The sequence below is a fragment of the Aquila chrysaetos genome, chromosome 21 (genome assembly GCF_900496995.4).
Source record: "Aquila chrysaetos chrysaetos chromosome 21, bAquChr1.4, whole genome shotgun sequence".
NCBI classification, from domain to species: Eukaryota; Metazoa; Chordata; class Aves; order Accipitriformes; family Accipitridae; genus Aquila; species Aquila chrysaetos.
This window is the reverse complement of record NC_044024.1, coordinates 21,736,580-21,760,101: the sequence shown is the minus strand read 5'-3', so window position 1 is coordinate 21,760,101 and position 23,522 is coordinate 21,736,580. Positions and strand designations below refer to the sequence as shown.

At 37.1% G+C, this 23,522-nt stretch overlaps 1 protein-coding gene across 2 annotated transcripts in view; it reads right to left on the bottom strand.

The window, feature by feature from the left end:
• Positions 1–23,522, bottom strand: part of ABCB7 (ATP binding cassette subfamily B member 7) — a 40,503-nt gene that overhangs the window by 5,073 nt on the left and 11,908 nt on the right. Inside the window, exons 1-12 of one of the 2 annotated variants that reach the window (XM_041118965.1) lie at positions 21,804–23,137; positions 19,116–19,235; positions 12,062–12,194; positions 11,351–11,619; positions 10,053–10,141; positions 9,882–9,969; positions 8,713–8,887; positions 7,101–7,258; positions 6,388–6,551; positions 6,087–6,216; positions 5,425–5,596; positions 490–593 (exon numbers count right to left, since the gene is read on the bottom strand). In XM_041118965.1, coding sequence (XP_040974899.1) covers positions 490–593; positions 5,425–5,596; positions 6,087–6,216; positions 6,388–6,551; positions 7,101–7,258; positions 8,713–8,887; positions 9,882–9,969; positions 10,053–10,141; positions 11,351–11,619; positions 12,062–12,194; positions 19,116–19,199 — 1,566 coding nt within the window. In that variant the 5' untranslated portion in view covers positions 19,200–19,235; positions 21,804–23,137. Of the gene's footprint in view, positions 1–489; positions 594–5,424; positions 5,597–6,086; positions 6,217–6,387; positions 6,552–7,100; positions 7,259–8,712; positions 8,888–9,881; positions 9,970–10,052; positions 10,142–11,350; positions 11,620–12,061; positions 12,195–19,115; positions 19,236–21,803; positions 23,138–23,522 lie in introns of those variants that run through there. The other variant, XM_029996411.1, reaches the window with a different exon arrangement.

Below are 23,522 nucleotides of genomic sequence, written 5' to 3'. Positions count from 1 at the left end.
AATACCAGCACTGCAGGTTACACCTACCTGATTTGCATCTCAGAAAGATGCTGCACAACAAACAAGAGGTTTTCTGTTTGTGTTATGTCACAATTATTTATAAGACATTTTTAATGAATGGTAAATATCATCTAAACACCTTTTAAAGTGAACTGGAAAGCTTCACACTTCATGGCCACATGAGGTATTTGCAACAGTTTCAAGAGATGAACGTTTAATGGTGAATGGGACCTCAATAGCGTAAAACAGAAAATATACCCAGAGACAGAGTTGGTATTCTTACTCTTCACTGTGTCTCAAGGTAGACAGACTCAGCATCTCTGCTCTGGCCTTTAGGAAAAGGGTTTAGACATAGGATCTCTTAATAATAATACCAGGAAAACATAAGATAGGAAACTGGCAAAAAGAACAGAATTCTTTGAGAGGAAAAGAACAAGGAAAAAGCATCAGAATCAGACATCATTACACCTTTTTTTTATCCCAATTTACCTCTTCTGTAATTGAATCTAAAGATGATGTGGCTTCATCATAGAGAAAAACAAGTGGCTCCTTTAACATTGCTCTAGCAATTGCAACTCTTTGCTTTTCTCCTCCTGAATGCGGGGGGAAGCCAGAGGGGGGGGAAAAAAAAAAAGATGAAGTTACAATCATGATATTCTAAATTCAACAGCAGACATGACTGTTTTGGGGGTTTTTTTTGGGGTTTTTTGGGTTGTGTGGTTTTTTTTTTTGTTTTTTTTTTTTTTTTTTTTTAAATATACATCACAGTTGCTACTGATAAAGGTCTGAACAAGTTACATAAGATATCACAGAAGTTCCTGCTCCCTGGTAAATCCGAAGTGATTCAAGACTGCTTACCCTTTTAGAAAAGGACAGAGAACTACTTTGTATATGCTACAAGGCAAGAGCCTCATACAGGTAACTAACGACTATGTACAGTAACTCACTCTATACACCAGGGAGTATGAGCTCATTTACCTGGTCTAAGCTATGCCCCATACAATAACTTTGCATACACACACCCTGTCTTCTCTTGTAAATAAACAATGCTCTGTCCATGCCTGCTGTATTTGATTTCAGGCATCTTGCATGCACATTTTTTCTTTCAGGTCTTTCCCTGAAATTCATCTAACTTTCCACTCCATAATGGCCCAGGTTTAAAGAGTCCATACCTAACAGCTTTAACCAGCAGATTTCACTAAAGAACACAATTTATATGGTACTGAAAACCACCTTCATTATGCAACCTACTGCCTGTTGGCTTCTGATGTAACCAAGTTTCAGACTAGTTTCCTTCTTTCACAATTCTTACAGCCAACATCTACTCAAGAGTAACTTAGGACAACTTCTACAGACAGGAAAACATGCGCATTTGAGAACTTAAAACCTGCTAAACACCTGGTATGCAGTGCAAACATTTCACATTTGTGCACCTGTCCTCCTTTGTTTTATTCAAGACTTCAAAACATTCCATTTCATACCATTATATTCTTGTTAATGTTCCATACTATCAGGCAAGAACATGCTTTAATAAACCATTTAAAAGGCTGCTAGTAATGTGTCCTGGTTTCAGCTGGGATAGAGTTAATTTTCTTTCTAGTAGCTGGTATAATGTTATGTTTTGGATATAGTATGAGAATAGTTTTGATGACACACTGATGTTTTCCGTTAGTCTAAACACTACTTAGCAACAAGTCAAGGATTTTTCAGATTCTCGTGCCCAGCCAGCAAGAAGGCTGGAGGGGCACAAGAAGCTGGAAGGGGACGCAGGCAAGACAGCTGACCCAAACTGGCCAAAGGGATATTCCATACCATGTGTTTTTCTTAGACTAGAAGTGTAAGAAGCCTCACCCAACTTAAAAAAATATTAAACAGATTCAGAAATGAATCTAATATATACCTTTATAACAATTTAGGGAGCCATTCTACTATTCAGAAAACTACAGAGATTCAAAGTAACAGATGCTGTGCTTTTACAGAGCTACTGAAGAACTCGAAGATATGGATTTGACATCTCCAATCCATTAAACAACTAAACCATTTCTGGCCATTACAACTCTCATTGTGAATGAAAATTGATCTAACAAAAGCACATGGGATACAGTGGACACGTTAGCTCCACTTTCCAACCTAAACCCACAAACTGGCACCTGCAAGCAAAAGCCCAGAGAATCAAATTCCCTATGAGCTGAGCACACAACTGCATTTAGGATCAATTCAATGCACAATTTAAGGAAGCCCAAGAGGAGCAGACATTTCTGACAGCATTAGCCTAAGACTCCTGTACCTTGACTGTAAACATTAATGAGCTTGTTTATTACTATTGTTTTCCAATACTCATCTAATTTGTTGAAAATAAGAAACTGAAGCTGCTACTTCAATGGCAGGTGCCCACTTTGAGCAGTTTTTCTATCAACTCAGAAATCTAGTCTTTCTCCTGGGAAGTATTTTACATACTCTTTTTCCTTTAAATACAAACAAAACAGGAAAAGGTCACACTTCCCTTCACTTTCTAAACACTGGTTAAAGCACTGTTAGATGGGTGCTCATGACCATCATAGTGGCAGCGCAAAATGAAGGATGGAGTAAAGGCATAGCCCATTTTCAGAAGGGCTCTGTTAAAGGAGTCTCAAGGTCAGAAGGAAACTCCAACACACCCACACACACTTCTCCAGATTTAGAATGGGACATAGAATCATAGAATCATTTAGGTTGGAAAAGACCTTTAAGATCATCAAGTCCAACTGTAAACCTAACATTCAAGTCCACCACTAAAGCATGTCCCTATGTGTCACGTCTACACGTCTTTTAAATACCTCCAGGGATGATGACTCAACCACCTCCCTGGGCAGCCTGTTCCAATACCTGACAACTCTTTTGGTGAACAAACTTTTCCTAAAATCCAATCTAAACCCCAACATAAGGCTAAGGCTTTGAGCAACCTGATCTAGTGAAAGATGCCCTGCTCATGGCAGGGGGGTTGGTCTACATGATCTTTAGAAGGTCCCTTCCAACCCAAACCATTCTATGCTTCTAGAAACGCCAAGACATTTCAAATCTATTGTTAGTCAAATCCTCTTTCTAGAAATTACTAGTTTGGGGAGACAGGCAGCACAAGAGAAATCTTTCATCATTATCACAGTTCTCTACAGTTCTGCCAGTACCTATTTTGTATCTTCTACTCACTCACCCAGATTTGTGCTTCACATATTTTATTTCCCTTCTAACCTTCTCTGTATTCCCCTTTTGTAAATGTGCATGTGTTCTCTTACACATACATTCTGGATACAGAACGTAACCTCTGATCCTCTGTTTCAAAGAGACCAGGACTCCTGACTTCAGCAGCTGCACAGTAAGAAATACCACACGTAGCTTGCTGTCTTTGCAACAGGCAGCATCTCTGCCTGAACATGCTGCATTCCTGTGCTCCTGCCTCTGGACCCCCACCAGCCCCACATCCCTCAAAGGTCCCTACATCTCAGTACCATTCTCGAGGAAACACAGTACCTTGAAGTTTCCAAACTCACTGAGATAAGTTTCTCTCTCCTGTAGGGCCATGCCTCATTCCCAAGGGAGTAGAGCAGTCTGCCCTCAACCACTCCACCCTACATGCAAACGAAAACAGCTGACCTGTTCTTTAGTCTACCAATAAATGGTGTCTTGTACATGGAGTCAGAGTGGAAGAAAATTAAGCTCTGCCACACGTTTTTAGAGTTTGCCAAACAGTAACGCCTTGTATTCAGCAGAAGTTGTTTAGCAAGACACGTCCTACATGTTACCACAGCGATATGGCCTCTCCTCAGGCAGAGCAGTAGTTATGTATGTACTGCATTTTCTCCACTACTAGTCCCTGCACGCAATTCAGCATAACTCTACCTACCTTGTCAAAATCCTCCAAATATTTAAATGACCTCATGCTTACCTAAACACCTTTAAGACTGTATTAGAAAAAGATACCAAACCAATACGAAAAACTGTGCCCCATCACTGCTTGTATTGGCTAGCAATTTTAAGCAAAACTATAGTGTGTTTTGCTTTTTCAGAACAAGACAACAGGAGATGGTTTTAATGAACTTTGCAAATGCACCTTCTTCTTGTAGTATCCACCAAGGAGAGGAACCAAACCCATCAGTGAATTAAGTGGGGAAACCTCATGAAATGAGTATCCCACTTTATCTTACATCAAATACCTATTAAAAAAAACTGTAAGAGCTATAAGGAAGATAAAGACTTATTTAAAATATAATAAAATAACCTAATAATAATATAACCTTCAACCAAACCAGTAATTTCATTTTTGTTTCATTCAATGCACATTTAGTAAGCATTACATTTATGTGATTATTAGCTTTGTCTCAATGCAACTTCAACCTAAGAGATTTGAGATGGAAAGCATTCCAGTGGAATCTAGCTACTACCTAAAAAGTTATACTTAAACTCTGTACTTTTAAAATCCCATGTCCCCTCAATAAAAAAACAAACAGAAAAAGGACATGGGAAATTATTTAGATATTTCCCAGTTTCCATGTGATCCCTCATTTTACATTATAACTCTGCCACAGGAAGAATGTTTGCTTTCAAGCATCATCTTCCCTACGAACAACTGTATGTAATCTTAATATTACAGGCAGCTGTAAAGAAGGAGTAAAGTGAATTTCTTGCAAGCGTGACGCTGAAAGGCTAGCACGACTAGCAAAGCCTGGCTAATGCCATGATACGATCTTTCTAGTCTAGAACAGTTATGCTGTTTTATAGAGTGCATACCCAAATACAGAGGGACTTTGAGAACCTAAACTCATGCTTTTTTTGTTTCAGCACCGAGGTTGTGTAATATAAATCCACAGCTTGCAGATATGCAGACACCATTTTCATGTTGTTTCTCACACAATTCATGGGTAAGAAACACATAAGACATGAAGGCCCTTTCATTACGAGCAGGGTCCAAAATGACTATGCTGCAACAACATATCCCATTGCCTTACTTACTATCAACAGCAAAACCAAAACACCACCTAACTTTCAGCTGTTACAAGTTCAGATTTAAGAACTCAAATTTGGAATGCCTATGAATATATATATAAAAGCATATCACATCACATATGCAAAGCACACATACATAAAGTTCCCAATTCTATTCACACGCATTCCACTACCAAAACAGATTATGAGAAAGACCACTTTTACTTAGATGCATCTACATGCTTACACATGAACTCATTTAACGCTATCCCCTGAAAATACATTCCTTTAAATATCCTGTAGACTACAGTTGCCTTAAAGTACAGATCTTCATATTAATATTTAGCCTTACAATTATGTTATAACGTAAATAAGCTAAAAGCAAGTCGGACTGAGGAATAGACTATGCATTGAACTTTGAGGTAGCAAAAGGGATACAAAGAACTTGTGTGCTTAATAACCTACCCGAGAGCTTGAGTCCTCGTTCACCAACCTGAGTGTTGTAACCATTTGGCATTCGAAGAATGGCATCATGGATTCCTGCCAATTTTGCTACTGCATACACCTCTTCTGGTGTTGCACCGATATTGCCATAGACCAGATTGTAATAGATAGTGTTATGGAAGAGAACAGCATCCTACATGGATAGAAAGAATATTTTAAACAAGAAACCATGAAAATAGTTTAAAAACTGTCCCCAATCCATGAAAGAAATCAATACAGAGTAGCTTATATTTTTCTACAAAGCCTGAAGGTAGAAGTATTTGGGGAAATTTCTTTTCCCAAAAATGGGATTAATACATTTTGTGTCCTAAATACATATATGTCATGCATACTTTTACCACTTTGCTAAGTCATTATGGGTGGTAATCAACTATAAAGCTAAATCACTTAAAGCTGGAGGCAGTTTCTCATGAAGAGGCTTAAAAATATTTCAGAAATTGGATCTATATGATGATGCACCTAAGAACATAATATTTCCGGCAGGGGGTTAGGGGGAAAACAAGCATGGTGACTTTCAAAGGAACTAGACAATACCACTGCACTAGGCCTTCAATGAACCAGTGTCAGAATACTGAGAATTACTATTACAATGGACTATTTGGGGAGAATGAAAGATGGTATACCTGAGGTACAACTCCTATTGCCTTTCTCAGACTTTCCAAACTGACATCTTGTATATTCTGTCCAGCAACGTAAATATTTCCTTTCTGAGGTTCATAGAAACGAAATAATAATCTCACAATTGTGCTTTTCCTGAAATTGAAAAGAATTGAAGCTAATACTACATTCTTGGTTTGCCACTTACAACCTCCAAACAGAACTGATGTCACCAACAGAAATAATAAAAAGCAAAACACAAGAACAAACGCATTTAAGAAACAAACTTCTGCATCATTGATTGGCGTATTTAGTCCATTTACCCACCCTGACCCACTACCTCCTACAATGGCCACTTTCTTTCCTGCAGGGACTTCAAAAGACACTCCAGCAAGGACTTTCTGCCCCTCAAGGTATTCAAAATGCACATTATCAAAGGCGATGGCAGCAGTCTGTGGTGTGATCTGCAGGGGCGGAGCCAGCTCTTTGTCCTATTAAAAGAAGAGTGCCACTTTATATGCTGCCCAGAAAGTATCTCAAGCAGTTCAATAAGCTGAACAGTCCATTTCCTAGCTCAGAAAAAGCCAAATAGACACTCCAGCTTGGATATGTTGAAAATAATTATAATCCGCCACACAAGTGAAATTGGTTTGTTCCTCCTTTTGCCCAAAGGAGGTAGAAATTTCTGCTGTAAACACTCTGCTTCACAACTGCTTTTGCAGTAATAAATTCTGCATCATTAATTACAAATAAAAATGCAAGCACAAGGCATGAATACTTAAAATAAAAAAAAAAATCTCAATATAAACACAGCTTCCATGAAGCAACTTTTGCTGTCACTACAGGGTTCTGCAAGAAAAAAGCTGCTGCTATTGCACTAACTGCACTTAAAGAGGAAGCAGAATGGCATCCTTACACAACACCTCTTTCTTGAATAGAAATTAAACCTGGAAGGTAACAAACAGGGTGAAATGATGGCATTGCCAGAAAACAGCCCTATTAAATACCCAGATACTTTAGGAAAATAAGCTACTACTTACTTTAATTTTGGTATCTACACTGAGAAGTGTAAACAAGGTATTCATATCTATAAGTGCTTGTCTTGTCTCTCTGTATACTGTTCCCAGGAAGTTTAGGGGAAGAGAAAGCTGGAACAGCAATCCATTCACCATTACTAGATCTCCAACAGAAAGGCTGCCTTAAGACAAAATGGATGTGAGAGAATAAGGAGACTTGAAGGGTTGTCTTGTTAGGAAGCACCAAAAGATTTAAAAAAAATAATCAAGTCTAGTTTCTTTTATCCCATTTCTAAACCCAGATGTTTAAATAGTAAACAAAACGCATTCCCAGAAGATCTGATTTTTATATAGGAAGGTGCCTGAAACAAATGGCAATGTTTGTGTGGATTTCACTTTTTTTTTAAAGTTATAATAGCACCTGGAAAATAAGACAAGCAGCATATCAGGAAATTCATGGAAAACATCAGATTGTAAAGTTGTAAATTCCACAGAGAGAAATATAAAGGGGCCTAAATAAGTTAGAAGGGGAGGAACTAATATATGAAAGCAAGAATAAGGGAAGACAATCTTAAGTATGTTTACAGGCAAATCCAAATGACAGAATTTGTCATGATCAAGAGAGAGGACTTTCATACTATATACAACAGAACTGCTAAAACATATAGTGAGAACCTCTGGGCAGCTTAATATCAAATACGCTGATCAAGGGAAAACTCAGGATGACATACTAGCTAAAGGTAAGTGCCAGGTCAGTTCAGCTGAAGCGGTCCAGAAAGATGATTTAAAGCCATATTTCTATCATCCTGCTTAAAGGCTATTCTAAATTTTCTTAAGGACAGCGATAAACTGCACCTACTGACTTATCTATTCACAGTGTAACTACCCTGTCCTGGCATCCCTTAAAAAGAGCAAAGCAGATGCAAGACAGACAACATGATATAAAGGTCTACCCTTCAAACACACCTGGATGCTAACGATGTTTAAAGCATCATTATTTTTACTCTAAACCCACCTTGCTTTAGCTGAGCCTCATCCCAATACTGCACTCATCTACTGTATTTGAAGCTTGTACTGTCTTCCTAAACAAGCAGGCTTTACTTTATGTAGTAAATTAAACAAATACAGATGAAAAACTCTAACACGGAAAAAATTGTTTTAATAATGTGCCCTTATTAATCTAAGGAAAGTGAAGGACACTGGTAATAAAAATACTGGAGACAAAGCACACTGGTATATACACATTGGGGAAAAGTTCTGAATCTTGCCAACATGGGAAGGAAAAAGGGCAAAAAGAAAGGATCTTTGTAGAAGGTCCACAAAGTATTTGTATTTATATAAGTGTCTTTTACAACCTTTCAACAGAAACTTCCTGAAGTTCGATTTTCTTAGGATCTTTCTCTAACTGCTAAACTTTTAAAATGTTTCTAATAAAATCATACTAGTTACTAATATACATATATATATCATGGAATTAACAGTACTCCAAGAAGCAAAGCAGAAATACCCTGAACTCGAGCAAAAGCTCTCAAAATGAACTATCACATCAACCATAAGTTAATTTTAATTAACACCTCTATTACAGATGAATTAAGGTAAAGGAGAGCCATTTTTATCTTATAGACAGATGAGTTACCTGCAATAATGCCCTGGCTAGCAAGCACCATGATGGCTGTTAAGCCAATGCTAAATATAGCACTCTGTCCAAAGTTCAGGAGAGCTAACGTAGAGGTAGTCTTCAGGGAGGCATTTTCATAGGTCTTCAAGAACTGATCATACCGTTGGGCTTCATATTTTTCATTATTGAAATACTGTGATAGACACAAAAATAATGTTACATTCTCAAACATACTAGACTGTATATTTAACTAGTTATAAAATTCAGTATAAACATACTACATGCACAGATACACACACAACCCCTCTTCAACACTTCCAACAACTAAAGAGAAAAGAAGATAAAAGATTAGTGTGTGAAAACAAGAACCATGATCAAACCCCAGCACATTCTGCACTGGGAAAGGAGACGACATGGAGATCCCTACCATACTCATATTCTAGTAACACTGGGTGTCTGTCTTGCAGAACTTCTACCTGATTAATATCAAAACCAAACACCAGCTGCCACTAGATACTAAAAATAAGAAAAAGCTACTGTCCTCTATGGACTAGAACATCCTTGTTACTGTGATGATGGCAAATTCTCTAGAACAGTACTTCTCACACAATGTCTACTTCTAGGTCCTTCTTCCCAGATAACTTCACTGCTTATCTTTCCAGTTCTATCTCTCCGATTAAAAGCAGCATAGAATAAGCATGAGCCTGGACAATTTCAAAGTTGTCCACAGGACTTTTTAAGAGTAGCAGTAGAAGAACCAATAGAGACCTGTTCTTTCATGTGAATGTTGCAACGAAGTGCTACAAACCACAACAGGTAATGAAAACAGTACACATGGTCATTTGAGAAGACAATATATTGCAGGCTGACATTCAGAAGACAATTTTGCAATCAAGTGAAGAGAAGCTTCTTCAAGACTCTAAGTTTACATTTTGCAGAAACCGATGGTCAAGTTGATTCAGTCATGAAAGGAACTTCTCACTCTTTATTAACAAATATATTTTTTTCAAGCCCCACTAACAACTTTCATTCTACTCTGTCAATATCATGTAGTACTCTTCAAATGAATAATGTTTTAAAAATATGCTATTGCTCCAAATATGTAGCCCTATATAAGACAAATCTTATGACTCTCCTTAAGCTGACAGAAGTAAGACAAAGAGGCTAGTAGTAAAGATTGGTCTTACCTTCACAGTCTCATAATTTAGTAGCGAGTCAATTGCAGCATTACCCGCATCATTATCTGCTTTGTTCATTTCTATTCGAAACTTAGTCCTGTAAAAAGAAGGCTTAATACAGTCAAGAGTTCAGGCTAAGGCAACACTAAGTACCTTGACGAACCTGAGGGCATGCCTTACCTCCACTGTGTAATTCCTATCGTGAATGCTGCATAGGCTCCTAGTGTCCCCAGAGTTACTAAAGCAAACTCTGCACCACATTTGTAATACTAGAATATTTTAAATAAGAGAAAAAAAAAAAAGTCATTATAGTTCTCAAAACTTCACTGTTGTCTCAAAATTATGACAGCTTAGCACAAGACAAGAACTCTGAAGGACCCTCCCAACACACTACCTGCTCTGAGCAGCTTAAGACTAAATACTGGCATAAACTCAAAAGGAAAGTAGCAAGGAAAAGGGTATCGATAAAAAGGTTGGAGGAGATAACCAAGAGCTAGTGCATAACATAATACTGTAAAATTATTTTTGCCATTATAAAACATAACAGTTGCTGATGTTTGTGCTGTTATCACAAATAAGCATTTGTTTACCTGCCTTTTGGGTGGATTTTTAAAGAAAACTGAAGACTGCAGAAGAAGAAATAAATGGCCTTGCAAAACAATTTATGAAGCGTTTTCTCTACTTCAGGGTACATCAAGAGAGAAAAGCCGTAAGAAGAAAAATTAAAGCATCATGGCAGGTTGGCTGACAGCCAGCTTGAATTTGCAACTTCCAAAGGTTATAAAATTTAACCTGATATCAACAGGGGTTTTAACTCATATTGTTACATTCAAATTTGATTAAGTCCTTCTAAAAAGAAGGGGAATAAACAAAAGATTCCTACTTTTAATTTAGTCTAAGCTACATAATCAAGATTTATATTTTAGCATATAAATATCCAAAGATGCTGATTTCAAAGACAGTAAGATTTAGGAAAAAAAAAAAGTTTAAAATTGAGCTTATTAAGCTTAAAACCTGCAAGAAGGAGCCTATTTTCCAAAAGATAAATTTCACTTTTAAGTTCTGGATAAGAGAAGACCAGTATTCAGAAGAGAGCCAATAATCACACCCTCCTCTGTCCTCAACACACCAAGACACAACATTCCTGGACATACATATTCTTCTTCCTCAGTATTTACCCAGACATATTTGACACTGTGTGCACAGTGTACTCTTCTGATTTCATTTTTTCAACAATTCGGAAGAAAAACGTTAAAAACTATCTACATAAATACCACTGGCTGAAGACAGGCATTAAATGTGAAAATACTTGAATATTATAGATTGCTCTCCTTTACAGTAGTTGTTTTCACAACCACCTTGTAAATTCAATTATTACTATTATTAATACTCAGTAGACTTTGGTTAAAAAAAAAAATAAAAATCAATGTATTATTCCTAAATGAGACAATTCCAACTCATGAATAAACAACACTTACCAGAATTCCACTAACTAGTGCCACTTCAAACATTGTCGGTCCCAGATTAAATACTAAAGCGCTAAGAACAAAACTGATGCCTCTTGTTCCTCTGTCGATGGTTTTTGACAGAGCTCCTGTTTGCCTACTTAGATGGAACGCCAAATCCAGGTTATGAAGGTGCAGAAAAACATTCTTTGCTATCCTTCTGATTGAATTTTGAGCTACTTTCCCAAATACTGCATTTCTAGCTTCATTAAATAACGCTGCCCCAGCTCTTGAGATACCATCTAAAAAAAGATGAAAAAGTTTACAAAATGAAAATAATTATATTTCCAACTTCCCTTCATGCATGAAATTACATTAGACTCCTTCTTTCTATATTTTCAACTTTTTTAGTTCAAAGGTAATTTATACTTAATTGGTCCAAAACTTTATGCTATTTTTCATTTATAAACCATTGTGCACACGTTTTAGATCAGTTTCTTTTGCAGCTGGTTATAAAAAAGGGTAGGATTTATAATCAAGAATCGTTTCTGTAAGCATAATTTCATTTTTTAATTGGAATACCAGAAGCAAGGTCACAGAACATTGGAAACAGACATCAACACAGAAGTAACTATGAAATAACCATCCTAGATGCTTAGCAGTGCAAAGGTTAGAAGCTCAGCTATCCCACTCCTTCACTGAAGAACATCAACACTTGTCAACAGATTTGGGACTACCACTTACAGCCAATGAGAACAGCAGTCGCCACAGTTGCCACTGTATTTGGTGCAGCATCCAGGTTGAGTATGTTTCCAGATACCTGGTTGAGGCTGTCTACTGCATATTTAAACATGAAGGGAACCAATATATTCATGGCCTAAAAGCATAAGAACACCAATTAGTCCATATGCATTAAAACACGTATCTATGTAGCGTGACTGTTTTTTCTGAAATTGCTCTACTGTTATATTTAGTTCTTAACCACTTAGCGCGGGTGAGATGGCTCTTTTGATTTCAAACACAATATTCTCCATACTATTAAGTCTTTACTCCTGGGACTGCAGGGTTAGTTCGTCTCTCTTATGGGCTCCTTTTACGTATCAATTTCTATCCTAAACAAATTGTACACTGCAAAGGCACTGAAACTGAGGCTGAATACTCAGTACAGCAATGGCAAGACTAGGAAACTAATCAAGTAACAGACACTGCATGACGCATACTCACAATGCTGCTAAATTATGTCATCATTACACATTGTTTGCTCTTTGTGATACCGGCAATATTCAGTATGAAGAACTACTACTACAAAAGAACTCGCCCACATATTGCTAACACCAGGTCAGTCAAGATGTATTAAACCAAAGCTCTAGTGAAGTCAAAGAAAAGAAGTTAACCTATTCTTTGTCTCTTCTGACTGTTAATACTACCTTAATATTTAAATAATGCTTTCCATTTGCAACATCACTATAAACATTAACTTAGTATCTACATATAACGCTAGCGTTTGGCACAGCAGCACAAAAGACTTTCCATACAGTCTATAAAACACTACAAATTACTTTAACAATATGAGCTTTCAAACAAAATACCAAAGTCTTCCGTCCTGTGCCTCCCCTATGAAATACACTAAGCTGTGGGGGAGAAAAAAAAAAAAAAACCAAAACAGCCTACCAAATTCTCAGTACAGCATAATCTAGACAACTCCTGAGAGAAGATAGATGAGATCTGAGGAGCATCTAGGTGAGATTATTACTGGTTAGTTTGTGACTGAAAAAGGAAAACGGCTGAAAGATCAGGTCCTACTTCAAATACATTCTTCTGAAATTTATCCAGTGCAAGCCTGAGAGTCGTTCAGCAACAGCTCTCCTTTTAATAGACTGGAATTGTGGAAATCTCCATTAAAAAAAAAAAAAAAAAAAAAAAAGACCCGAGGTTACCACTATCTGCAGAAAGCCAACAAATACCATCAAAGCAGCAGTATACAATAATGTCTGATAACTTCAATTATACACAGCAGACGAACAGGTTACTGCCATTACATGCTTAAACCTTAAGCATAAAGCCCCACAAAGAACTGAGGATGCATTAACAGAGATTTTGAATCTTTACAATACAGAAATTCAAATCTCCCTGCCCCAGTATAATCAAAAAACCCTACCTTCCCTTCAGAGTTACTGAAACTCAATTTTTGGGTGGCATTTTGTTCTTAATAAAGACGAATATACTACCATGTGTGTTACAGTGACGACCAACATGACAAAGTGCAGGTTTTCCTGGGACAGATTACTCAGTAGAAAATAAGAGTATTGTAATGCAGATTGTCTTGATTTGCTGCAGATTCTCACAAATCCCTCTGCAGGGATTTTACTCTTCAGTAGACTATGCTACACTACAGGTAGTTTAGAAATGGAACTACAGATATATTTTAAAGTCCATTTAAAGAAGAGATGTATTCTTTAAACTGCAGTTCTTCATTCGTAATTAATTTAACCGGTAACAGCCCACAATTTTGCAGACATATCTTCTTTTACATCAATATACTTCTACCCAACAGAGTTTTAAATGACATTCAAAGCCTGGTCTCAGCTTACAGTTGTTCTGACTCCTGGAGGGTAAAGCCTGAATAAGAACAAGGCAGCATGGTATTGCATTTCATTAGCAATCAAGACAGGCCTGCTTTCCAGTAATTTAAAAAAAAAGTTAATTTTACAAAGTTTATAGCAAGAGAGATGAGAGGCCATTATTAGAAACACGCCTTTTGTACTCAATTTAAATCATTGAGATCACATTATCATTAATGGAAACAAAATTTCAGCCTTCTACATAAACTCACAGCTATCTCTTTAGTAGTCTAGATTTGCTGGGACTGAACAAAAAGCTTTAAGCACACCTAGGTACACTACAAAAAGCTACCATGCAAAACAATTGTCTTATGCAACATATCTATATAAGTTTCCCTCCTCTTCCTAATGCCCAAAAGCTTGATAACAATTCCCATTAAAAAGACCCTTTTAATATAAACTTGTATATTCTCTATTTATAATTTTGAATTAATAGCTTATCCTTGCCTGAATTTATTGGAAAGAAAATACAGCACCCATGCATGAAGTCATCCCAACTCAATTGCCCACATTTAACAGCACGTTATACTGTAATGCATCATGCTTAAATGAGTTTAAACATTTTTTTAAATGACTGCACTGTTTTAAGCTGACAATGCATCATCATCTCTATTCCCTTGTGGGACTACACTACTTTTAAGGCAAACAGTCTTATCTTTCATTTTGCTCTTCCCAGTATTTCTTGTTTAATAAAGATGATGAATTAGTGACAGGCTGAGCCCCAACAAGATAAAACTGGTCTACAGTGAACTCTTCTTTTGCCAATAATTCAATGAGAAATGTTGACATGAAGATGGCTGAATTTATCTCTGGACCAATATAAATGTACTCATCCAACAACTCCATTTGTGGAAATATAAACAGAAAACTCCATCCCTGGCAGAGGTAAGACTGCTGAAGAAGCTCCAAAATGTGATCCAAAAGAGGGAAGAAGCATCTGGCTTCATGCCTTCTTCAAATTTAATAATGATCTGAAATGTACTTTTTCCAGTAAGAGAAAAAAAATATTTAAAAATACTTCTCACCTGAAACTTCTCAAAAACCTCACGGTTTCTAAAGGTTTATTGTAATTATCTAACTCCATCTGAGCCCACAAAAAGAGTTCAAACACCAAGATCATACATACTTAACTGATCAGATAAATCATGATATCTTTGTATGCAGACAAAATTTGCAATATAACACTTCTGTCCTGCCTCCTTAGCCAAACAATTTCTTCTCCTGAAACTTACAGAATTAGCAGTCAGTAGAAATGCAGATAGTTTGAAAAGACTTCTCTGGCTCATGAATAACACATGCTTGGTCTGCGACCAAGAGGCCAAAAACCATTACAGGCTGGCAGAGGTGACAAGTGATTTTGTCATATTCGTATGTTTAATCCAGCTTCTCAGAAGCATGAGCACTTTTTCTTCTTGTGCCACAGAAGAAGAAACAGAAAAACAAAGCAGCATTCACTATACATACGCCAGTAGAGAAGACAAAAAATGGGAGAGGGAATGTGGAAAAAGAAAAACCAGATATGTAGAACCTGAGCTGGCTAATCTATGTGTCTGAAAACATAGATAATGCCTTGTGTACTCCTCTCACCTGTCTTCCTGTTGCATCTTTCAGATTGCACACATCTAGATAGGCTATAAATATTTAAGGTAAAAATTTAAAGCGTGTCATAATACAACAAATCTTCCAAGGAAAAAAAGACCTTACTAGCCCTAAAGAAGACTCCATCCTGTCAGCTCCCAGTCATAAAAAGCCATACAAACAGCTTACTTTGAAGGCTAACAATACTACTAGCGGTTATGTGTAGACAAAAAGGAACCAAAAATCACAGTAATTTGTTCAATGACAGGCAACTGGGCCCCACAAAAAGAGTCAAGACAGATTGTAACTGCAGGCTCTTCAGTAGCTGCACACAAACTGGCTTTTGTTTTGAAATTGAATTTTACTGAATCAGAAGATTTAAAGAGACAAATAATTTCTCAAGCAGCAGGACAGGGAGGTATGATCTCCAGCTTTTTTGTGTTTTGTGGGTAAGCCAGCCAAATCAAACTGAGTTTGAACTCCTAATTTTTTTCCTGTGGCTGATTTCATAACCTACCTCTCTGCTGTGATTCCCCTGGTGTTTTCTTGGAGTAAAATTGAAGCCACCCTACAGCCTCTGTCTCAGAGAGTCACCATTTGGATCTTTTCCTCTAACTGGAAACTTAACTTTATAAATACAGAGGTATAAAACCTCACCCAACTCTTTTGTCAAACTCAGAAGAAACTGGCCAAAAGGCTTACAAAAGTATTTCTTATTGGGGAAGGTGACTAGTAACAGGCGTCATGAGCATATAGTTATCTATGCAAAATCCCTAAGAACAAGCAGCCTTTAGACAAAATCTGTAACAAGGATGTAAATCCTTCAGACGCAGACAAGTTCATAGCGAACAAAGAAATCGGGCTAGGACTGCAGTGAGGAGAAAGATATGCTGGCATTCTTGTGCTGACACAACTATATAGCAGAGAAACTTTAACAAACTGCTTGTGTTGTCTATCAAGCACATTGTAATTAACCTCATAAGCAATCAGAACAAAGGGCTTCCAAATGGGATAATGAGGAAACTGCACAGGATTATACATTGTCCAGCAAGCTACAGGTAAACTAATTTGTATTTAATTTTCTCTAGGACAAAATGACCTTTAGTTTGCTCTGGAAGAAAAGCAGATGTTCAGGGCTCAAAGATATGACAGACTTACTACAGCTCTGTAACAAACTACTGTATGTCAGTTATGCCACAAAAACTACATGCATACTTAGCACGTGTAAACTATGAAGCAAATTAAGGAAATTTACACCACAAAGGAGGAGCAGGCACAGCTCAGGTAATGAGAGGTAGCTTGTTAAATTGCGGTTATTCGAAAATGTTTGAGTTCTAACACAGCTTTGTCATGACAGAAACAGAACAAAACACAGAACATTAGCAAAGGATAGCTAGAAGACATCCGTGAAGTTTTTCACCCCAGCCAGTTATGATATATATTCTGTAGAGTGCTTGCTGTGTGTTCTCCCAATGAAATCCTTGTTTGCCAAAACAAACACTGTCACAAAACACTTCTCCTTCAACAGGCATCTCCTAAAACCTGGGCAAAGCTCAATAGGTTTTCTGCTCTGCTTCTGGGAATCGGGTCTGGACATCAGGGCTTCCAGGCTGCCTTGTACAGAATCTGAAGTAGGAAATTTAAGAGAACACTTGAGAGAGACCCAAACATGCAGTTAATTCCCCAAAGAGCAATTAAGTGTCTGATTTTCTGACAGGGGGAAACATCTCTCTCTCCCAGTAGAAATATAATAGCTCTGTATTATACCAAATACAGAGCTATTTGCAAGAGTCAGACATCCTGGCCATAAATTTTGTTTTCATTCCACCCCAGAAAGCTACTTGAAACATTAACAGATTTCCTAAAAGCAAGGTACAATGCTGCCACATGCAGGATTAGATTCTGGATTCACATTCTCCATCATATTCATATAACCCTACAAATTAGGAAAGTGGGGGGAAGAGCAGAAGAGAAAAAAAGAAGAAAATACTTCAAAAACTTATTTCAAAATTGCCTTCAGATTATTATTAACATTACTAATAAGAGGCTTTAAAAAGAGAGCGAGTTAGAAGAATTTTCATATCCATCTGGTAAATGGGCTATTCTTAAATATACATCACAAAACCTCAACAAACCAAGCATATAATCAGTTAAATATTATTGTGAGGGCAACTGCACAGTATACAAGGCAAAATGCTCCTAGTACCTGTATTTTGAGCAGATAAGTTTCCCAGATAGTTTTCAAGTAATTGAAAGTAATGCTGTATATCTCACACAGGCATACAAAAAGGGTGGAAGTTTACTTGTACAGACATGCCATATTCTGCATGTCATCGCCTGCATTATCAGCAACGTCCTGAACAGCAGCACAACCAAAATATCTATTGTAGACAGTACCAGCTAGCACCTGATAGATTGCTCATGAGAAAGAGCTGTAGACCAAAAGATTGGCCTTTCCTTTTCAGCTCAAATAAATGAGCACATTTCTCTTCCAAGTACTCTTAACACCTACATAGCTGAAATTTGTTTATTCTCTCTTTTTGTAACTCGGCAACGTTGCTGAATGCTAATAAGTTGCTAGTGCAACTAGCTTAAGTGCTAAAACTCATTGCTAAGTAGTACCTACTTTAGCTTATCCCAGCAAGATTAGTATTAGCTTTATGTTTGGTAAAATTTCCACACTTCGAAGCAACCGAGTTGAGCCATATGTCTCAGTGAAATTTACAAAATTTACTCCAATATTTTGCAAATATTTTTTTTTCCAAAAGGAAATGATTTTTTGCACAAAGCTAACATTTGCTCTTCTGAACTATTTCTACGAGGTTTGCACAAAATTTGAATTATATCTTCCATTAAACTGCAGAAAGCTTTTGCATGCCTATTTATTTCTAAGAATGAATAAACACCAATTTTGTTGCAGGCAGGAGTGTAAGAGATTCTTTCACAAAATGAAGTAAAGGTAAAAGCAACCCTCCATTTCATAATCAAAAGACTCCAAGAAAGATAATTTGAATGAAAGCATGGTTCAATATAAAAAAATAAGTTATACACTACTTTAACATTAGGACACCAGAAGAGTCCCTGAAACAATAGAAATTCCACTGTCAGCTCACAGAGAAATACCAAGAAAAGACTGGAGCTCAAATCCCCTTTTCCATAGCACAGTAAGAGCTGGGAGTAGATACCGCCACACTGCTCAAGTTCAGAGTTGAGAATGGCCACAGAGCCTTGAAGAAATCCTTTTTGACAGATACAGTACCACACAAGAGAAGGTACATAAGCAACCTTTAACTCGCATTTCCCATAGCATATGATGTAAATGATTGATTGGCAATGGAAAATCCTGGACTAAACTAATGTGAGCAATGGAAATAAAAATTCTGGTCATCATCATCATGTCCCCAACCACACATGTGCATATCACATGCATACACACCCTGTTAAAAAATCCAAGCTATTATAGTACTATATGCTCCTCATACAGGAAACAGACATCTTAAGATTGTAAAAGCCCTTAAATAATAAAAAAGAAAATTATTCCTTGTACGAACTCCAGACAAATAGTAACTATCACAGTACAATGAAGTATCTGTTCTTACCTTTGCACTTGCTAAAAACCCCAGAGATATGGCTACTCTGGCTCGCAGGTCTGGTCTGTCTTTGGGCCACACATAAGACAACATTGCTCTGATAATCTTTTTGGCATCTATCTCTTTCAGCTATTGGAAAGAACAAACAAAGGCATCGCATTATAAAGAGACCCCAGGAAGCAAAACAACAGGATAAATAAGCATGAATTTTATACATTTGGATCACTTCTGTATTTTAGTTGATAGGCAACAGACACTTCACAATGTTTGAGACCTGGACTGCATATTAAAATTTCAAGTTGTAAGTTCTTAGGCTTATATCCATGACACACTGTTAAAACAGATGAATTGTTCTTAATTCACATGTCCTCAAGAGTGCAAGTATAGCTAGCTGTAAATGGAATACAGAGAAAGCCACAATTCACCATAGCTGAAATACTTCACAGAATAAATAAACTGACCCTTCTTTTTTATCTTCAAGATTTCTGTACAAAATGCAAGGGCTTGGTATTTCTTCTTTGGAAGCTGTTTTAACACAGCATAGAAACAATGGGAGGGAAAATGCAAAAAATAAAAAAATTAATGAAGTAACAAAAAACTAAGGCAAGAAGGAAGTCTGAAAGGTCTACAATAAACATAAGTAGTTCGGAGAACACTCAATGAATCACAATAGAATACAGTATTTAAAAAAAAAATCACTAGCATTATAGCAATTCAAACCTCTGAAACTGAACACTTATCCTGATATAGAAATTGAACTGAATATAAATTTCAGCTCATATGATTTGATTGCATTAATACAAAATTAAGCATTTCTAACAATCACTTTCACAGTTTTTTTGTCATTTTATAAGCTTTGCAGAGAAGTGAGAGATACTCTTTATTCTGCCCACGTCTTTTAAGGCATGTTTTCAGGAACCCAAAGGGTAGTCCTTCAATGGGTGCCCAATGAAGTTATGAATACCACAAGAAAACTATTTTAGTGGCTTTAATTCAGCTTTCAATGTCACTACTTCATTTAACAGAATGGACCCTGAAGTTGGGCAATCAGGCTTCAGGAGGCAGAAGATGTACATGGCCACATGTTAGCTTAGCTAATTGCATTAATTTTTAATGAAATCTTCAAATAGGTTCTCCTTCTCCAAACCTCAAATTTTGCTCTAAACAAGACCAGAATTCAGTTAACAAGTCTTCTTGAGAAATATTAGGGGTTTTGGTTTGGGGTTTGTTGGGGGGGAGGGGGGTGGGGGGGGGAGGGGGGCGTGTTTTGGAATTATTTCATTGGTGGTAGTTTTGGTTGTTCAATTTTTTTACAGAAATACAGGTTATTTTACAGATGGATAAATGTCTGTTTTGCTTACACTTGAGATGGATTCCACTAAACTCTCAAGGTAAATGTATTATCAGAAGCCTAAATGATGCTACCCAATTGAGACTAAAAGCACATGCAGTAACATATGGCACAAGTATCAACTACTTGTTTTTCTGTGTTGGCTACCCTGGGGTTAACTTGAAAGACAGGAAGCTTATCTAAAGCTGAAGGGAGGGCAACAAGTAGCAGCTAATCTCTCCATTTCAGGCAATATTTTGTGTGTGTGTGTGGCAGGGGGAAACAAAAAGTTAACCCACACCTTTTAAAGATGACTTTTCATTACGGAAGTCAGTAGAAAGGGGGCGTTTTACAATTTATTTTAATGTTTCCCTCACTAGATTGTGTAATTTAATTGCTCCCTCCTCGACTTTTGAGGATAACACAAATTAGAATAGAAATTCTCTGTTAAGGTCCAGTGCGAATGAGCAAGAAAGGAGAGTTCTAGAGTTCTGTTAAAAGGTAAGATTGCTGAGGCAACCAGGGAAGCCAATCCTATAAATGTAAGCTTTTAAAAGCACTGGAAAATTCATCTCAGTGTTTCTAGTCATAGCTTCAAAGAAAAGCAAAATGTAAGAGATATTGCATTTTGTCAACAACTGCAAATGTACTGGCGCATTACACAGTATAAGCACATTTCAAATTACTTTTAAAAAATGGATATATGGAAGATTTTTAAGTGAAGAGAGGATGCAAAACCGTTTCTGTTGTGTCCTACCCATTCAGGAGATGGAGGTTATCTGCTGCAGCATATACATGAATCTTTCCATTTGAGCCAAGGACATGCATAAATAGCAGTTCAAACTTTTGGAAAATATCTTTGATCACCACTTACAGGTTAAAAGGAAGTTAAAAAAACGGTATCACATTAAGGCAAAAGATACTAGTGCAACCAGAGCAGTTCTAATTATACGTTGCTATTGGCTAGTCAGACTTTGCACAGAAAAGCTATTAAAAAAAATAAATAAAAAGCTATATTAAAAAAAAATACATTGGCCCCAAACAAGGAATCTATTTACATTTCTTCATGGCTCTGAACGGTGACAGAAGTAAATTCGTTCAAAAAAAGTCAGAAGGCATCCAGTCATTTGCCAAAGGCCTTGCAAAGGAACAAGAAGAAATATCAAAGGAGATGCAAAAGGCACACATATTACATCAAAGTTTACCATGAAATAAATGTTACCGTTGTACAGAAACACAAGTTGAAAATGGTTTAAATGTGCAAGTGGCAACATTAAGAATTAAAATGAGCAATCTGTTTAATGGACTCAGACCCTTTTTTGATTCTCTGTGGTATATAAAAAGGTTAAGAGATGCATTTATTTTACCTCCTTTTAAGTGGCAGTAATGTTTTGTATTTTCTTCCAAGGCCTATTTCTACAGAAATTGAAGGAATGGAAGGAAAGGTATTATAAATCCAATATAGCAGGGAGCAAAGAAGAAAAGCCTTTTCTTCTTTTTGAATGCAGCGTGTTTTTAGAACACACTACAAAATACTGAGGACTATCTGCAAAGGAATGAGCATTGACCATCTTCCTGTCAGTCCCCCTCCCCGATCCCATCCAGGTTCTGGACCTTTTAAAATACCTAAAGAGGGGAAAAAAGAAAGTCATCATTCCTCTTCACAATCTCCAAGATTACTGAGTACTGCAAAGCATTCACTGGGCTGACCCTGAGACTTTATGGATAAAGCCTATGCCAGACTGATGAGCTATCAGAAGCGTAATGGAAGAAAATGGTAGTTTGACTTGCATTTAAGCTGTCATTGCTGATGAAGAAAAAAGACCCAGTTCTGGCTCCCTGTGTACTCACTCACGAAGCTGTATCATCCCCTTTATTGTACTAGCACAAGCTGTCTTACAGCTGCACGAGGTCATTCTCCAAACCACTAACAGCTTGCTTCCTCCCCTGCTTTTTCCTCTCTTTGCAGCACTCAATTGTACAGTCCCAGCCCATTTCTCGCACCTCCTCTGGAGCTCATGAAACACCTTGATGAACTGATTCAGTTTATGAAACTGGCAGAAAACTCTTCAGTGTTTGTTGCAGGGTTCTGTCTCAGTAAAGAGTCAGATAAATGTACAAATTCAGTAGCATGAGAAAAAGCATGGCTGAGAACAGAACTTACTTTTTTTTTTATAGGAGGAAGCATTTAGATTGTTTCAGTCCATGATATGCAGCTTGCTGTGAGCGAAGCAGAAGTAGTTGTTTGGGAAGGGAAGGGGTGTTCCCACTATTTGGGCACGTTATTTTTCAGCTAGATCACTTCACACTAGCTCACTGTCTGACCATACAGTGATTTATGTAGCAAAACACCAAGGTGAGGAAGGAGGTAGGATTCTTTTTTCAGTTGCCTTATCAGCTTAAATAAATGTCAAACTAGGGCCTGAATTTTCCTTCCAAACTTGGGGAAAAAAGTACTTAGTCTTCTGTCTTGGTACTATCCATCCCTCCACAGAAGGCAAGCAATGACTAGCAAACTAAATAGCAACTGGTGGTAGGGGAAGGCTAATTATCAGGGCCCCATCGTGACTATCAGTCTTTCCATAAGAAAGTAATATATGACTGCTTAGCAACAAGTCAGACACTACAGTTTTTATTCCTGTCTATTCTGTGTACAAAAGACCAGTACACAAAAAAACCCCGAAGATGGTAAAGAATAATACTGTTTTCAGTTTCAGTATTCAGCACATTGGCCACTGCTGCAAGTAAAAATTATTTTGTAAAAAAACAGATGCGTAAGCTTCTCTCCTAATTACTTGTGAGATGAAGGTAATGTGCCCTTCATACTCTGTGTTTATCCTTATTATTCAGTTATGTATCCCCTGAAGGTTCTATAAAAGGAGCAATTTAAAACATCAGTCCCAAAGTCAGTTTCCAGAATGAACAGGCTGGTTTGTCAAAAAAATTTTGGAAGAGAGAAAGGCGTTAATATAGCTGACATGTATATCACCTGCAGTTTTCCTAAAAAGCATAATCCTAGGAGAAAAAAATTCTCACGTGGTAAATTAGGTGCCAGTACTTTTATGCACTGAATAAAAGTGCATGTA